Raw genomic sequence first — 19,313 nt, 5'->3', positions numbered from 1 at the left:
ATTGGACAAGAACTAGGCTCCAAATCAAAGGAAGAGAGCTTGCATTTCAGAGGCCATACAGTATCTTCAATGATCCTAAGCTGCAGTCCATATTTTAAACACCAATATTCTCTTGATGATTCTACATACATTATGAATCACATCAAAATCTCTTAAGAATCAAAACTTTAAGTGACTAAAACAGGCAATGGACAGAAGCACAGTGGGCAACATATTAACAACAATTGCTTAGGCACAAGGAGAATTGAAAAGATATCAACAAGGAAATACATGATCAGAAAAGGAGGAAAGCTGGTAATATAGTGAGATCCAGGGATTAACAAATAGACAACCTAAAAGCAAAGTGTTAAAACAAAGTGTTAAAAAGATCTACAATTGGTACTCTTAACCTGGGGCCCATTGATAGATTTCAGGAGGTTCATGAACTTGGATGGAAAAAAAATTGCATCTTTACGTTCAATAACCTTTGGTTTCTTTTTCGCAATACAACGTATTTGATTTTACACATTTAAAAACATTATTCTGAGAGACGATCTACAAGCTTTACCAGATTGCTGAAGGATTCCTGGATGCAAATAAGGCAAACGGCCCCTGACACTGAGGAAAGCCTCCACTACACTAGTTAGATACTCATGGAAGCTGAGTAAGACTTGGACAAGAATCTCAAAGAATGAGAAGGTATGAATGGGTTTTGATCTGCATCACCAAACAGAGAATCCACAGAGATGAAATTACCAACTGAATTATCAAAATGTAGGAGATATTTCTGTATTTTCAATTAATGGGAATAATGGAAATCTATTAAACCTGTTATACTAAGGAATCCAGTACAGAGAGACAAAACTATGGATGAGATCCCCTTCCTAAGTTATTAATAGGCAGTTGGGACCATAATGAATACCAAACGAATTTCATGAACAGCAACCACAAAAAGTCCCTTGGGTGCCTCTGTTAAAGATAGAACATGGAATAAACCACAAGTTTGACAGATAATAGCCCTTTTTATGTTCTCATGTAAGATATTCTATTAAAATTATATTTTGTAGGGTTATGTCACATAAGACATGCTACCAAAATAAAATTTTAAAATGTGATTTTAGTAAAAGATCTTAAATAACACTACCCAAAAAGATCACTGAGGGCAAAGAGTGGACCTTTTTCTTTGCAGTTCCCTCGGCAACTTGTACATACTCTGGATATAGCAGATATTCAATCAAAGTTGAATGTGTTTAACAGCAATAGGAGCAGGCTCAGACCTCTTAAGGGCCCAACCGCTTGCCAATAGTTACCTTTGGAATGCTCTGTGTCTCGGTGTAGGACGATACGAACATACTTAAGGTCCCCAAATTGCAGGAGGATCTCCCCCAGGTCTTCTTCTTCTGAGTCAAAGGACAGGTTTCTATGAAAGACAATCGGAAGTCATGAGAAAGTAACCCATCACAAATGCAAGATCCTGTGTACCTGCAGTGGCTGAAATGCTTCTCATATGGCTATTTGATTGCAACTGACAGAATTTATCAATTTCATCTGATAGCAGCTGCTAGGAAATTCAGATTTTGGTGGAAATTTTGAAAAATAACTGAAACATCAAAATAATAAACTTCCAGACTTAAAACACAAGATGTTTACAAGCTTACTGAAAGAAGAGAAAATAGTTACAAACCCTTTATTTTTCTAGATAAGATTTAGGAATGTTGGAAACCATTATTTGTTTTCTAATATTTCAACACAATGTTAAAATTCCATATTTCCCCAGCTGTGCACACCCTTCCAGGAATAGAGAAAATGGGTTTTAATACAAATCTACAGAGTATAACTTTTTCTCCTCAAGTAGCTACCATAAACTGTGCACACAGTTATTTCACACAGAACAGTCCAGATGTATGTCTCTGACAGCATTCTGTACTGAGACACACTTTATTTTGTCTCTCCCCATTCTCTCCATTCTTTGTGTGTCTGGATGAAACCTATACTTTCTCATATTATTTACTATTTGAGAATTTGTAAGAAATGGTCTCCTTGGTTCTAAGAGCATTAACTTCTGACTTTTGATATTTTTTTCTTCCTGCTATTCTTCGTGACAACATAATTATCTTCATGGAAGTCTCAAGTAATAACAAAAACAGAAGTCTGTGACTTTGGTGGCAAAAGGACAAAATATACTATAGGAAGTGATTTGCATTCATTTTAGATCTACATTTATATGTACATGTGTCTCCCCCTCCTTTTATTTGTGATAGGAAAGAGACGGTTTCATTTTTTATTTTGTACCCAAGGTGCCTAGCATAATGCCAGGCGCATCATAAATGTTTGGTGATTAGCTGGCAGTGGTATGAAAGACAGCCTGGAAGAAGTGAGCAGAGGCAGGAAGACCCATAAAAAGGTGACTGCAATAGTTCATGTAATGAGGTAATGTAATCAGGTAATGAGGGCCTGTTCCAGCATAGCAATTATAGAAAATAAGGAATCAAATGATTACTTTCTAGATTTAGAAAAAACAGTAACACAATTCCTTTGGAAGAACAAAATGTTAACATTCTCAAAGGAAATACTGAAAAAAAGTAAGAAGGAAAGAGACGTAGAAGTACCAGATCTCAAACTCTACTGCAAAGTCATAATCATCAAAAAGATCTGGTACTGGTTAAGAAATAGAAAGATGGATCAGTCGAACAGATTTGGCACCCAATATACAAAAGAGAATAAGCGCAGGGTCCAGTATTTAACAAACCAGAAGATCCCAGATATTGGCAGTAAAAACTCCCAATTTAACAAAAAATGCTGGCAAAACTGGAAAAGTCTGGTAGAAACTTGTCAGAGATGTTATAGAGAGCAACATCTCAAACCACACACTAAGATAAGCTTCAAATGAGCACCTGAAAAACATAAAGGGTAACATCATAAACAAATTAGAGGAGCATGGCAAAAATCACCTGCCAGATCTATGGACAAGAAAAAGAGTTCATGACCAAACAAAAGATAGAAAGATTCACAGGAGGGAAAATGGACAACTTTAATTACATAAAATTAAAGCATCTGTATATCAAAACCAATGCATCTAAAATTAGAAGAGAAATTAAATTGGGGGGGGGGGGATCTTTGCAGTAAGCTTCTCTGACAAATGTCTCACATCTGAAATAAATGGGGAACAGATTCAAATATATAAGGAGAGTCATTCCCCAACTGATAAATGATAGAAGGATGTGAACAGACAGTTTTCAGAGGAAGAAATTCAAGTCATCAAAAGTCATAAGAAAAATGCTTTAAATCACTAATAATTAGAGAAATGCAAATTAAAACAACTCTGAGATACTAACCCCCATCCACTGGATTGGCAAAGCTGACAAAAGAGGAAAATGACAAATGCTGGAGGGGTTATGTGAAAACAGGTACATTAATACACTGTTACTATGTCCCCAAAGTTTTTAAACTATGCATACCCTTTGACTCAGCAATACCACCATGATCTCTACACCCCAAGAAGGACAAAGAAAAGGACACACATGTACAAAAATATGTATAGCAGCTCTTTTTGTTGTGGCAAAGATTAGAAACCGAGGGGATGCCCATCAATGGGGGAAAAGTTATAGTATGTGAAGATGATGGAATCCTGTTGAGCTATAAAAAATGATGAAGGATAAGAAACCTGGGAAGACGTGTATGAACTAATGCATGGTGAAATGACCAGAACAATTTCTATAATAACAATATCATAAAAATGGCTTTAAAAGATTTAAGAACTTGCCAGGGCAATGACCATCATAATTCCAGAGAAATAATGATGAAACATGCTGCTTACCTCCTGACAGGTGATGGGACTCAAAGTGCATATTGAGATATATATTTGGTTATGGCCAATTCAGAAATTTGTTTTGCTTGACTATACCCATTTATTACAAGGGTTTTGTTTTTCTGTAACTTTTTATTAGAGCATGAGAGGGGGCAAAATGGATTTTGGTTAGTGCAAAAAAAAAAAAGATTTAATTTTAAAAAGAAATAGAGGGAAAAGATGTCAGAGACATTATAGATGTGAGATCAGAAGGACTTGGTACTGATGGGATATTAAGAGGTTAAAAGAGAAGTCAAAAATAGCCCAAAGTTTCAAACATGAGAGGCACAGTAAACAGTGGTACCATAGAGAGAAATGATCAAGTAAGAAGACACGGCAGGTTTAAAGAGAAAGGTAACCAGAAGTTACCAGAAGTCCTCAGACGTTTCCTCATTCTCCAACGGTTGTACTCACTCAGTTTGGATCTCTCTGGCTTCTCCACCATGCCCCCAAGTAAACATCACTGGGAAATCTCAACATTTTCCAAGATCCAATCGGCCTTGTTATCCACATCTCATCAGTACCTTCATCCCTCCCCAACTACTTTTCAGCTTCCTTTTATATTTTGTCTTCTTCCACTGGAATGTAAGCTCCCTGAGGACAGACACTGCCTTTTTTTCTATCTGTATCCCCAGTACTTAGCACAGTGCCTGGCTCATAGTAGGTGCCTAATAAATGTTTACCAACTATTGACCAGATGCTGGTCTGTGGCCAATATGAAGGCCCTGACTAGAGACAATGATTTAGGAATCATCTGTATGAAGGTAGCTGTTAAAGCTATGGGAGTGGGGTTGCAAAGGAAAAAAAAATGCAAATAAAAAAGGAAAAGGGAAATGAGGACAGTGTCTTGCAGAACACCTACATTAAGGGATCCATAAGCGAGAGCAGGCAAGGAGGGAAGGGAATCAGCATTCACATAGCACCTATTCTGTACCAAGCACTGTGCTAAGTGCTTTTACAATTATCATATCATTCGATCCTCACAACCTCCCTAGGGGCAGAATCTATTACATCCCTATTTTACAGTTGAAGAAACTGAGACAAACAAAGGTGACTTCATGCACCTGGGGTGAAATCCAGTCTGAGCCACATCTGAACTCAGGTCTTCCTGACTCCAGGCCCATCACTCTGTACACTGTGGCATCTCTAATGAGTTAAATGTTCAAAGAGGTGGGAAGAAAACCAAGTATCTCTAAAACCCAAGGCAGTGTGCTAGCAGAAGGGCATGGTCAATGATACCAAAAGCTAGGGAGGTCAGAAGATAAGGCGTGAAAAAAGAGAGTGGATTTGGGGGTTACATGTGCCTCAGAGCAGTTTCAGGAGAATGACAGGGGCAGGGGGGGCAGTCCCAACAGCAAGGGGCAACACAAAAAAATAGGGAGTAAGAAAGCGGAGACTTTGAGTGCAGAAAACTTTTTCAAGAAGTTTAGCAGCAAGGAGGAGAGAAACAGGAGGGGAGCTAGATGGGGCAGGAGGGCCACAGCAAGGCTTTTTTAGGCTTAGTGAGAATGTTTGTAGAAAGAGAGGAAGGAGAAAATAATGAGGAAAAAATTGAAAACAAATGAGAGAAAAGGGAAAAAACAGGTATCAAAGTCAGGCACGTTAACAAATAACTGTGAATGTCATGTACCCCTATAAATCCTTTCTAGTTTATCAGAACCTGTTTTCTATCATTTCTCAGTATCTTCCTAAGCCTCAAAGTCGGGGTATGAGTACCATAGGCATTGCCCTTTGGGGTCATCTGCAGCACTGATCCCCAGGGTGGCACATAATGCCACTCTGGAGGAATATGGCCTACCTGATAAACACGGTTTTCCCCTCATTCACATCAGATGGCAACTTCCTCTTCTTTTTCTTCTTTGGAACTTCTACATCTAAAGAAAAATGAGGCATTGGAACCAGTCAGTAGTACAGGGTCTCATTACCCTTCAATCTGGATGGGTTAGCATTGGCACACCGCGTCTCTTCCTTCTCATCCCCTCGTGCAAAAGCAAGTTGTATTTCCCTCCAAGCCTGAACTCACAACTACAGAAGGGAGATGGACGGATGGTGTCATTAAAATACTTCCCCTATAAAAGCAGGGCATGGTTACTGACTCCACAGCAACTTTTGCACCTATAATGCCTCATCTGAAAAAGCTTCCAAGGTTAAATTCAACTGATCTGGACTTTCCCATGGCATCTGACATAAATGTTATCACAATGTTATGACCTTCTGTGATTTCTTTAGAGTGGGGAATACCCAATGAGGAAATTCCCTTTATCAATGTAGATGAGCAACTGCTCTGCAACCAATAACAATCTTACAGAATTGCCTGGTCTACTGAGAGGTTAAGTGACCTGCCCTGGGTCACAGAGCCAGTAGATGTCAGCATCAGGATTTGAACCCAAGTCTTTCTGACTCCCAGCTTCCAGCCCTTTATTCACTATATCACTCTACCTGTCACTGACATGTTTAGGAAATACAGGTACAGCTTTAAGAAGTGCTCTAAGAGGTCTTATACTGCCTACAGTGTATATGTGGTACAGGTGTATCACCTATAGTGGGAGATACAGACAAACATTTTGAATGTCTACACTGTCACTCTCTGCCTGAATATTTCACCGAAGTAGGATTGTGTCCAATAGCTATTTAGTTAAGGTTTTCAATTCACTAGGGAAGAATACTCACTTTCCCAACATATATATTTCCTACTCCAACCTCTAAAAATGAGCTCTGAGTAAGGAGGTGAGAGAATAGGACATAGACTTTCTTAAAGTAAGTTTTATACAAATGTGAAGGGCCTATTTAAAGCAGGACCTAAAGTGCTAGCCTGACTTCTTAATAAATAAGTACAGATCTGTCCTCTATGCAAAACAGTTACTAGGCAAACCTTGGTCTTCTTCATCTGAATCCACTTCATTCTGATCCTGATCCTCTTCATCTTCATTGCTACTTCTTTCCTCCAGGTCACTGTCTTCATCTTCCTCACTGCTCTCTGCATCCAAAGTTAGTGGTCTTTTGCCTTTCCTGAAAAGTGAACCGTCAGCAATTAAGAATCCATGCCAGCCAAGAGGCCTTTCCTGGTTCCACCAGACAAGTCAATTCTGTTTCCAAAACCATCACAGAGGTACTTCCTCTTCCTAAAGATAACTGATGAACCTTCAAACTAGAATCCTCCTCTCTGTGCTCAGAAAAGGCTTTGCTCCTCACCTCTCCTGAGTCATCGCTGACTCGGCTGCTTGTGATTCTTCTTCATCCTCTTCATCTTCATCCTCATCATCCTCATCCTCCTCCTCACTGCCCTCCTCTTGACTTGCATCTTGCTCTCTGGGTTCAGTGGTTTTTTGTTCCTCACCTGTGAAGTAAAGTGAGAAATACAATAGAGATGATCTGGCACAGAAAGCCAAGGAGCTGGTAGGTCAAATGTAGAGACCAATGCCAAAGCCCTAATAATAAACCCTCACCCATCAATGGCTTTGCAGGTTTCTCAGGACTTATTTTCTTTGTTTGCTAAGAGAATAACTAAATGGAAAGTGAGGCTCATCATTCAACTTTTAAAAAATGTTCTCCTTCCTACCAAAATATTGAATATTATTCTTGCTTAGAATAAGGAAAAGAGGTCTGCATCAAGAAGCTTATTTTTGGCCTGATATAAAATTCAAACCAAAGACCACCATCCTAAACCAGTCACATAACTTACTCCCCCATGAAATCTGCTTTCTGAAGCTGGTCATGAACTGAAAGTTACTTGTTTTCTCACTCAATAGGGTATGGCTAAACAAGCTGTGAAACAATAAAGTAACACACTGTGACTGTGCCACAAGAATAAATGAATATGAAAAATTCAAAAGAAGCCTGGGAAAATGGATGCAAAGTGAAGCAGGACCTGCAAAACACAATATGCAACAACAACAGCAATGTAAATGTAGAGAACATCAAAAAAAGACTCAAAAAGGTGAAAGCTGTGGGATTAATTATGACTATCAAGCTTGACCTCATAGAAGACATGAGAAAATATATTTCTCTCCCTTCTTTGCTGAGGAGGGGGACTATTGGTCTACAAATTGCTGAAATTTTTTTTCCTCTTAAATTCTTTGTTGCACAACATGGCTTACTGAGTGAAAAGAGGAGGGATATATTCAGAAATGAAGGTGATATAAAAACCAAAGATATCAATTTTTAAAAGTTATTTCCAAATTGAAAACAAGCACCAAGTTCTCAGTTTTCAGAATAAGTTTACTCCTAAATTCTTCTTTTTCTTTGAATTTTATTTTATTTTTAGTTCTGCATTCACCTCCTTGCTCCCCACTCTTCTTGAGAAAGCAAGAAAAACAAGACCCATTACAAACACACATACTCAAAACAAGTTCCCGAATTAGCCATGTCCAAAAAAAAGCCTCAATTTGCACTGAGTCCTATCACCTCTCTGTCAGGAGAAAGACAATAAGCTTCATCGATAGTCCTCTGCAATTATGAACAGTCACTGCACTAATTAGATCTCAAGTCTTTTAAAGTTGTTTTTATGATATCGTAGAAAGTGTTCTCCTGGTTCTGCTCACTGTGCATCAGTTTATACAAAGTATCCCAGGTTTCTCTGAAACCATATCCTTCATCACAGCTCAACAATATTCCATCACTTTCAGATACCATAACTGGTTACCCACTGATGGGCATCCTTTGTTTCTAATCTTTGCCACCATGAAAAGAGATGCTATAAATATTTTTTGTACATGTGGGTCTTTTCTTTGCTTTTCTTGGAGTGTAGAGGTCGTGGTGGTATTGCTGAGTCAAAGAGTATGCACAGTTTAAAAACCTTGGGAACATAGTAACATAATAGTGCATTAATGTGCCTGTTTTTCCCATAGCCCCTCCAGTATTTGTTGTGCAACCTTCAGGTTGTGGTCTATTAATCCCCAGATCTCACTACATTACCACCATTTTGCTTAATCCACTTACCCAGTAAGGTAGTGAAGTAGATGAGAAAAGATAAGAAACAAACACAACACTACACAACATTACAGAGTATGTGGATTAAACAAAGTGCTGGTAATGTAGTGAGATGAGAAAGGAGGTACCACCTGAGTTTTAAAGAATGGACAGAAATTAAACAGGATTTCAAGAGGGGAAGAAAGGACATTCAAAGCATCCCTTCCAGAGAACTATTAAACCCTTACCTAAAGCAGAAGACTGTGTTGCATTATATTTATCTTTGGCCACAGCCCAATCCACAGCCACTGTCCGTCCTGTGAGACAAATAGCGGACATTAGAAAGAATATTTCCTACCTTTAACATTATTCCTTCTTTGATGGGTCCAAGGCCCAGCCTCCAGTCACGAGAAGTGCCAGCCCAGAGAATGACTGTACCATCCTCTGAAGAAAACTCCTACCCTTGTTTTAACAATATAACATACCCTCCAACAGCTGCCCACTGAGGGCTGGAAGGAGAGAAATAGGAAATCAGAAATGTCCCCACTCCTGTTACTTCCCACCTTCTACACCTCTAGGTTTCTGGGGAGAAGGGAAAGCGAAATGTCAGAAAAGAAAAATAAAGGGGGTGAAAAATAACACTGTACTAACAGAAAATTTGTTCAAAGTCTGTCTCTGATCTTAGGCAAGTCAACTCAATTCTCTCACCTGGAGATTTTTTACTTGAAAAGGGAAGGAGAGGGCAAAGGATAACATCTGAACTAGCGCCTCAGAGTTGCTGGTAATTTAGAAATCTCAGAGTATTGTATAAATATGAGTTATCATCATCAGTCAAGGTCTTTAGTGTTTGTACACTGTTAATTTAAAGGGACAGGGATACTGAGACAGGACTCCTAGAGCCAGAGCTCAAATTGAGATGTTATATCGTGTCAATTGCTTTTGCTTAACAATTTGGGGATATTTCTCTTATGGGGGGAGGCCCTCGTTGAGAGGGAGGAGTATATATGGAAATGACCATGATAAAATAAGCATCAGTAAATCTGAATTTTCAAAACAAATCAAAGGAGCTAGATTAGCTAAAAGAGAGAAGCAGAAAACTCCCATCCTACCTCAATGCCAATTTTCATTCATTATCAATTATTTTATAGGCCCTTTGTCCACCCAAAGTTTTAAAAAGATACAAAGTGAGGATAAGCAAGAGAAAAGATATTTATAGCAACCTCAGGTACTTACAAATTCAACCCTAAGAGAAACTGTCATGAGGAAAACGTCACCAAACTGGTTAGTACACCAACAATGAAAACTGACTGACGTAAAACCTTGCATTTTTCAGAAAGTAGAAATTATTATGCCAATTTACCTAACCACCAGGAATTATGCCTAGGCCTTTGGGGGACAAAGAAGGCAAAGCAGACCAACCTTTTATCTCTTTCATGTTCGTGCCTTTCAAGGCTTTTCCTGCTTCTAAGAGATTCTTGAACTGAACAAAAGCGAAGCCTCGCATTTTTCCATCTGTAAGTAGATAATAACACATAAAGTCAAGTAACTGAGTAATTAGCATTGGAAGGTAAGGTCACAGGAACACAAGCTACAAAGACAGAAAAAGAATTTTAAATTGATTAAAATTTTTAATTGGCCTCTCACCAGATTAAAATGGCACTTCCCTCACCAGAATGAGTTTGGCTCTTTGAACCCAAGTTCAAGACAAATGATACTTTTAGAACCATATTCTTAAGGCTAATAATATATCTAATCTATCCTGAGATATCCAAAGGAAAAGGCATACATGTGTTCTGGACAGTGCCTAACATAAGAAGTCATGTGTTAGCTAAATATTTTTAAAACTTCATTCTGATTCATGAGATGGGCAGAGGTTCATCAGTACCTGGCTTCCTAGGAATGTTCACCTCCAAGACAGAACCAAACTGAGCAAACAAGGTCTTCAAATCATCTTCTGAACACTAAAGAGAAAAATCAAAGTGATGAAAGGAGTGTAACCACAAACATAGCAAAAGCAAACCAGCTCTTGAGAATTTAGCCTACCAATATTAAGCCACTTTTCAGTTTCAGAGGATGGAAAATCAGATTTTTGGAAAGGGGGTGTTTCATTATGGAATCTGTGGCAGAAAGGATAGAAAATAATGGAAGATTTACTTATGAAATCCTTCCGAAGTAGTCCTTCCTCTGCATTCAGTGCTCTTTATAGATTCTCACCTAAACAGATCCATTTTTGATATCACTATAGCTAAGATTCATTTTCAAAAAGAAAAGAAGTCACCAACACCATCACAGGCAGATGGTAGTACTGACAGTAGGTATGTTTTACAAGTAACATTCTCTCAGATTCTTCAGCCCCTCACTCCCACCTTAAAACTTAGGTTCCGAATGATCAGTCTAGCTTTTTTGTCAGCTACTTTCTTTTTTTTAGACTTGGGCTTTGGTTCTTGTTCTGGTTGTTCCTGTGGGGTCACTGAAGATTCTGGAAAAGAAAAGAAAAGAGAAGAAGCAAATACTTGCCCTTGATTATGCAGGAAAAAACCAGAGGATGCCAAACACAAGGTAACATGGGAAGAGAAATGGTAACTAAGATGACAGTTGTCAAGAGGAATGAATACTGTAACACTAAAACACTGTAATATTCTGGGTCATGATCAATATACTGAAGAGAAATCATCAAAACCAAAATCCAAGCCCAGGTTACTACTGAGGATAGCATCAAACTAGAACAGACCTTCCTATGCCCAAGAATACGGGACTTCTCAATTTCAAGAGTGAATGAAGGAATAAAATGAGGAGCCAATGAGGTCTAGGTGAATTAGAGGTAGTTTTGGAGACATTAGTTTTGGAGTCTTTAACCCCTAAAGATTCTCCTAAGCCCAATACCTCCCTTTTCATATCATAATACTTCCCTTCATCCTAAACAATAACTGACTCCTTGTATAACTTACCCTTCTTCTCCTTTTCTTTTGTTTTGTTCTTTATTTTTCTCTTGGCAACAGTCACGTTGATCTTGCAACCTTCAAAAGTGGTAACTTCTTTGAGGGCCCTCTGAGCATCCTCCAACATGGAAAAAGTGACATAGCCAAAGCCACGACATGTCTTACTGCCTAAAAGGCAAAATGGGGGAATGGGGGGCAGGGAGCTTTAAGCCACAGGAACATCTTCATAAAAAGGCCAGAGACCTGTTAGAAATCATATCACAGGAAACACAACCTTTATAACAAGCCAGAATTATGAAGAAAATGGAAAAGCCCTGAGGACGCAGAAAAAGAGGCATTTGGAAGACCATTTATAAAAATCAAATGATAGCAAAGGAGTGGCTCCCTCAGAATGAATAACACTCAATTTCTTTTAGAGTACCCCTCAAAATAAACTTCCTGCATTGCTACATGTGCATACTTATTAACAACTCTTTCTAAAGTGTACTTTTAACATTTCCATATCAATTCATTTCTACTGCCTTATTCTAAAAAAAACCTGTGAGATGGGCAAAGCAGTAATTAACACTTCTAAAAAAAAGAAAAAGAAAAATATTTCTATCCTGAAGATGAATAAAGTATTTTACTCTGATCTTCTGGAAGATTCATGACTTTATCAATGCAGTTGTTTCATCCCCTTTTTAAATTTTTTCATCACGTAGGATTCTTGTGCTTATTTTCCCATAAGACTCCATTAAGAATCTCCCCAAGGTTCCATTGATTAGAACTAAAGAAACCCTAGCTGTCAACTGATTCAACCCCCTTTTCCTTTTAAGATGGTGCACAGTAAGTAGGCACTTTGACCTAGAGAGGTTAAGTGACTTGCTTAAGGTCACAAAGGTAGTGGCAGATGAAGGCTTTTTCAAACTCAGGTCCTCTGAATCCAAATCCAGCAGTTTCCCCATTGCACTATGCTGTCTTCCTCTTATTATTTTTGTGTTTCAGGGAATACCAATGTGCCACTCCATCGGCTGCCTCTTATCCTCACTACATGATCAGTTTATCCAATTATACTCTAATAACGTCTTTTGTGCCATTTCTTGCATGCTAGTTGCTACTGGTAACATGCTGTAGCCTGCTTAAACCCACCACACCCATCTTTCCATTCCCCTTTATGTTAACTGTACTTTTAAACCTTTGTAAACTTGTAATAGTCTACTGTAAAGTGGCTGCTGAGGACACTTCATGATGCACCAAGGCTAAAAGAAGCCCAAGGAAGGAGTCAAGACATAAAGTGACAAAATGAACTCCAAAGGAGCACAGCGAGAAGCAAGATGGTTCTGTGGTTCAATTTTAATTTAAGAAACACATACTACTTAGTGAATTAATGAGAGCCTATGGCAAACAGAGTTTGTCAGTTAGGCAGATTAGATTCCAATTTGATAGGCAGCCCAACAATGAAACATATACCTGGACAGGAAGAAGTAGAGGATGAAGGTCCAACCAACATATCCTAGCAGCACACAGATACTTTGGCCAAAAAGAGAACTTTCTATTTTATTCCAGAACTCTGCTCCCAAGGAAAACAGTATGTTCAAAATTACAAAATCAAGATTTGGTTCTTCTGTGTCCTAACTACACCAGTACAGTTTTATCTCTTCTTTGATTTTTCTCTCTCCTCCTCATTATTTTATTGTACATAAAGTAAACTGCTATATGTGCCCAGGCATAATGCTAAATCGTTGTATGTGCACAGGTATAATACTTATAGGTTGTTTTTTAACTAAATGGCCAATGGTATATTTTAAACAAAATCAAATGGATGAGAATGAGCTAAACAAATTATAGTATGTAAATTTAATAGGAAAATTATTGTCCCATGAGAAATAACGAAACAGATGGTTTCAGAAAAAGCTAAGAAAACATGTATGAACTGAGGTAGAGTAAAGTAAGCAGAACAAGAGAACAACAACACTATAAAGAAAAACAACTCTGAAAGATGTAAGAATTCTGATCAATGCAATGACAAGCCAAGACTCTAAAACGCCAAAGATGAAGCATACTGCCCACCTCCTGACAGAGGTGATAGCCTCAAGGTGCAGAATGAAACCTACATGACATGCCCAAAGTAAAAATTTGCTTTGCTTGGTAATGTAGATTTATTAAGTTTTGTCTTTCTTTTTTCAATAGTGGGTAGGGGAGGTGGGGATCAGAAAAAAGAAGTGCTTGTTACTGGGGGGAGGGAGGGAATTTTAGCGATCAAATGAAAATGGGATAAGAGAAACACAAACTGGCTCTGTGAAAATACCCCTTTTTTCCATCAGTAACATGATATTTATTCAGCTTTTATTTTATATTCCAATAAATTATCTTATTCTCATGGTTTACAAAGACAAAACAAAAAAAACCAACAACAAATCCCTGCATTCTTCAGTGACAGGATAATTTCAGGCTTTTTCTAATAAAATCAAATACGTTATAATTCTTGGTACATAGATGATACATGTAGGGCAATCTATGTAATTTAATAAATTAAAGAAACTGGTCCTAGTTTTCCCTTCAAATCAAGCATTTTATTTAAATAAACTTGTTTAAAAAATTTAGGAAATTATGATGTTCTATGATTCAAAGGCATAAAGAATTGCCAGAAGAATGTTGTTGCTAAAGAAATGTTATGTTTCACTATTTGTGATAAGAGAAAGCTGGAAACAAAATGAGTACCCAATGACTGGAAACTAGCTGAAAAACACCATCTATGAATGGAATGGAATGGAATGGAATGTTACTGTGCCATAAGGAATGATAGAAAAGAAAAATTCAGAGAAATAAAGGAAGATCTGCATGTAAGAACTCAGAGTGAAGAAAATAGAACCAAAAGAACAATACACGTTAAGGATTTAAACAGTATTTTTAAAACTTGTTGAAGGAGAAAAAAAAAATTCAAGTCAAATAAGTCAATTTTAGTGCCATATTATTAAAGTTAAGAAATCGTTTCTCGGGGACAGTACTTACAAGAGAGGTGGGTAAGTCGGTTAATATGCATATATTATGTGCCTACTCTACACTAAGTGCTGGGGATACAAAGTGTTTGTTGGATAGTGTCATTTGTACCAAAACAAAATGTATCAATATTTTTTTTAAAGAAATGAACATTTGCAGTAAGTTTTCTTAAGGTAGAATCAATGAAAGTACTCTATGCACGACTCTGTGAACAAAAGAAATAGTAAGAATTCTTAATCAAGAAGAGCAATTAGATCTGACCAAGTACATAATGAAAAAAGTCACTTAAAATTATCCCACGTTTCTCCTTTCTCATGATTCATTCCATTGATTATAATTCTTCATTACAACTGGACTATTATGTAAAAGTATCCCAAAGGGAGATCTGAAAGAACCAACAGAGTGAAGTAAGCAGAACTAAGAAAACAAAACACACTAATAACCGCAATAATATAAAGAATTTTTTAAAAACCACACTAAATGGTATGTAATTATGATGACCAAGGCCAGCCCCAAAGAAATGAGAAAACACTACTGTCTCCCTTCTTTGCAGAGGCAGAGGACTATGAGTGAGGAACACTTCATATTTACTGTCAGACTCAGTTAATGAATTCACTAGTTTTGCTGACCTGTTTTTTTTTTCCTTTTTTAAAAAATCCTTTGTTATGAAGGATGGCTCACTGGATTAAAAGAAAAACATTCAGACATAAAGTAGTGTATTTAAAAAAAAGATATCAATGAAAATTAAACATTTAAAAAACCAAGGTATTCAAGGATTAATTCTGAAGCTCTCTCAAAGAGACGAAGATTTCAAAAGAAAGGAAAAGATGGTAAAAGGAAAAGATTAGTAAAAATAAATAAATAAGTAAATGAACAGGAACGCACCAGTGCAACCTCTGACCCATGTAACCAATTTCTCAGTGTTATAAAATCTTGATTAAAATGGTTTACACACATATTCAGGGTGTCACTCATGAAAATATTAGAAAGGAAATTTTCTGGCAATCTTTGAAATCAGATCACATTTTCAGAATTACACAAATAAAGGGGGCACCTAGGTAGCTCAGTGAGTAGAGCACTGGCCCTGGAGTCAGGAGGACCTGAGTTCAAATCCGGCATCAGACATTTGACACACTTACTAGCTGTGTGACCTTGGACAAGTCACATAACCCCAACTGCCCTGCCTTCCCCCCTCAAAAAGAAGAAGAAAAAAAAAGAATTACACAAATAAGAGGTACAGAAAATATAAGATCCTACTCTATGGTTTCACTAATTTTTACAACTGCAAGGTAGAAATGCCAAATACAGCACTGAAGGTTCTCCCCCATCATGCCTCTAATACCAAAATCACAGAAGAATTCATCACCAACCAGAGAAATTGTTTTGCTTAATTATCTATTAAGTAACAACATCAATCAAAGCAGTTAAACAGAGAGATACAGGTTCAAAGGTAACCGACCATCAGTATTATGGAAGATTAGAGACAGCTAAATACATTGGAAGAATGCTGGATCTGGAGTCAGAGGGCCTGGGTGCAAATCCTAGTTCTGCTACTTATGACCTGTGTATGCCTGAACAAGTCATTTAGCTGCCTCAGTTTCCTCATCTGCAAAATGAAGAAGTTAAATAATTATGTCCTCTGCACCTATGATCCCATACAGTAAAGTCCAGAAAAGGGAAAGATGTCCCACTAATGGCAAAGCTCTTCAATTTACATTGACAGCCTACTAACTCCATAAACTCTGAATACAATTAAATCCCCTTCGATGAAATCGAACATAAAAGAACCTATCCACCACTATGAAAAAAATGAAATGGATTAAAAGCATACACTGTCCAGATTATTACATTAATCTAGATAAGCAACCAGTTGCATTAGACATCAGCATGTACACGCTGAACATGTACGGATAAGCTGACTCAGAACTGAGTAGGAAAAGATACGGCTAGAAGGGATAGGGGAAAATTGGATAGTTTTTTTTCCCCCAATTATCCCAAAATAAGAAACAGAAAGGATAAATGATTTGTAGAAGCAAAGTTTTACAGTGAGTTCATAGCAGAGTCTGGTCCCTTGATTGACAGGACCATGATCTCTCAATAAGGCATCATTTCCTCCCCAGTTATCAGGTTCAGAAGGGGACCATCAGCGGATGAAGTAGAGGAAGGAAGAAGGCATTTATGTGTTATAACAGAAAGAGAATTGAATTTGGAGTCAGAAGACTTTGGGGTGAATCTCAACCATTATCTATATGGTCCTGAGCAACTCATTTAGTCTCTCTGGTGCTCAGCTTCCTTGTCAGTTGGGAAGGAGAGAGTCGGATGAGATAATCAGAAAGGTCTCTTCTAGTGCTAAATACCAACTGTCTCTTTTTTGGAACACTTATTAGTGTTTCGTGCAAATTATCACATACGATTTTCAAATTAATCCTGGTGGTCGATAGACTAAATATTGTATGTCATTTTAAAGATGATATATACTCATATTTTAGGGGTGGAGAGATAGACGTAGAATAGAGTGCTGAGTTTGGAGTCAAGAAGACCTAAGTTTAAATCCAGGCCCAGATGCTACTAGCTGTGTGACCCTGGGTAAGTCACTTAAATCTTCAAGCCTCAGTTTCTTCATCTGTAAATGAGCTAGAAAAGGAAATGGCAAGCCACTCCAGCATCTTTGCCAAGAAAACCCCAAATGGGGTCACAAAGAGTTGGACATGAGGAAAGGACTGAAATGTTCCTGTATGCAGTTGATATCTGGAGTAGAGATAAGCTTCCACCCATTTTCCTCTAAAAGGATGAAAAGAAGATAGGAAACGTTTCTAAATATCTGTCTAAAAAAAAATCATATTGTCCAAAGGTCAACTCTGTCAGAAAGGTACAAACCACATCATCTTGCCCAACATCAGAAGAAACAGAATTCAAAGGTGCCGACTTCCTTTTCCATCGCACTACACACTTATCCTGTACCTGAGCTCTGAAAACAGGAGTTGGGGACATAACCCAATTAAATCCCATACCTGGCATCACAACATAAAGAGTCTGTTTCCTTTCCATGTGAAGACTTTCACATGTTAATTTGTCTGTTCACTATTAAGGAAACAGCATCAGTGGGATCAGAGCCTTTTCTAGATACTAGGAGCTGTCTGGGAGCTCTCCAGGAAGAGTTTCATGGCTTTGGAAAAAATAACAAAGAGAACCTGCTGAGGCTTTGGTCTGGTATTTAACACACAGGAGAATCTGCCCGCATACATAAGACGTATGAAAGAATTATTCCTCATCCACATCCAACGGGCTACTCTTCCTGGATCACAGAGAAAGGAGGAAAAAAGAAAAGATGGTGGGGGGGGGGGAAGCAGCAGGTTGCCACAGGGCACTGGTTTCCAACCCCTGGTTGAGATCCAAATAGGGCTGACCGATCTATCAACATTTATTAAGAACTCACTACGCGCTAGGTCATTGTCTTACGGGATTTTCTGGAAAAGAAAAAAAAAAACCTCCTCTGAGAGGAAACTGACTATCTGGCCAGCATACTTCCTAGGAGACGAGCTGTGTGTGTGTGTGTGTGTATCTATGCACACACACACACACACATACAACACAGGCTAAGCCCAAAGGCCAGAGGCTCCACTCCTTACCAGGTACTGGAGGAAAATGGAGCCAAAGTCACAAGTGGAGAGTCAAGGTCCTACTGCTGCAAACATCAATTCCTTCCTTTGGAGTTATCATGGGAGTAGGGGCAGCTAGGTGGCACAGTGGCTAGAAAACCGGCTCTGGAGTCAGGAGGACCTGGGTGCGAATCCAGCCTCAAACACGCGACACTTGCTGTGAGACCCTGGGCAAGTCACATATCCCCCACTGCCTCGCCAAAACAAAAAAGTTATCACGAGAGTAAGACGAAATCGCAGGAAAAGCAGGAAAAGTAAAGCACATTCCTGCAGTTTCAGGTAAGATTGTATGGAAACACTGGCCTCCACAATGAAGTGCTAAGTGGAAACCAAATGCCCAGGACTTCAGCACCGTGGTGTGGCAGCCCCACTCTCTGTCTCTCCCCGTCCCCCTTCTCTTCACCCTCACTTCCGGTTCATCTCCCCACGCTTTTCCTCCCAGTCCATCCCTCTCTCCGGCCCCTAACGGGCCCCCCAGGATTTGAGCTGTCCCGGGCCCCCGGCGGTGGTGGCGGGAGGGGAGGGGAGAAGCGAGCCGCGCCCCCTCCAGGCCGGAGACGCCCCCGCAGCTCCCTACCTTTCTCGGTGACCACGAAACACTGCTTCACGGGCCCCACTTGACTGAAGAGACGCTCCAGCTGCGGGCTGCTGGCCGAGGCCGGGAGCCGGCCCACGAACAGGGTCTGTCCCGCCATCCGGGCCAAAGGCTGGCGCCGCGCCTGCTCAGAACCTCCGGGGAACCACCGTCCAGGGACCACGCGCGCCGCGAAGGGAAACGTTCAGCGTGCCGGCTCCGCCATCTTGGCCGCGAACCAGACCGGAAGGGCCCGTTGGAGAAAGCGGTCCGGGTGAAAGCGCGGCGCCCGGGAGAAGGTAGTTCCGGCAAGGCCTGGACTGGCTCCTAGGCCGCCGCGAGGGGGCGCTGGGAACAACAGTTCAGCCCCGGCCACTCTCGTTTGCTCCAATGCTTGCGCCTCCTGTTGGATCGGAGCGTTTTTTGCA

The 19,313-nt window shown here is 39.3% G+C and overlaps 1 protein-coding gene across 1 annotated transcript in view; it reads right to left on the bottom strand.

Moving 5' to 3' along the window:
• Positions 1–19,135, bottom strand: part of RBM28 (RNA binding motif protein 28) — a 38,306-nt gene extending 19,171 nt beyond the window's left edge. The window contains exons 1-10 of the mRNA XM_036759735.1: positions 18,889–19,135; positions 11,683–11,841; positions 11,101–11,213; positions 10,620–10,695; positions 10,154–10,246; positions 8,983–9,051; positions 7,019–7,163; positions 6,699–6,835; positions 5,625–5,700; positions 1,290–1,399 (exon numbers count right to left, since the gene is read on the bottom strand). Coding sequence (XP_036615630.1) covers positions 1,290–1,399; positions 5,625–5,700; positions 6,699–6,835; positions 7,019–7,163; positions 8,983–9,051; positions 10,154–10,246; positions 10,620–10,695; positions 11,101–11,213; positions 11,683–11,841; positions 18,889–19,006 — 1,096 coding nt within the window. The 5' untranslated portion in view covers positions 19,007–19,135. The remainder of the gene's footprint in view (positions 1–1,289; positions 1,400–5,624; positions 5,701–6,698; positions 6,836–7,018; positions 7,164–8,982; positions 9,052–10,153; positions 10,247–10,619; positions 10,696–11,100; positions 11,214–11,682; positions 11,842–18,888) is intronic.
• Between the last annotated feature and the right edge of the window lie 178 nt (positions 19,136–19,313).

Source organism: Trichosurus vulpecula, chromosome 5, assembly GCF_011100635.1.
Source record: "Trichosurus vulpecula isolate mTriVul1 chromosome 5, mTriVul1.pri, whole genome shotgun sequence".
Classification (NCBI taxonomy): Eukaryota; Metazoa; Chordata; class Mammalia; order Diprotodontia; family Phalangeridae; genus Trichosurus; species Trichosurus vulpecula.
This window is presented reverse-complemented; position numbering and strand designations above follow the sequence as displayed.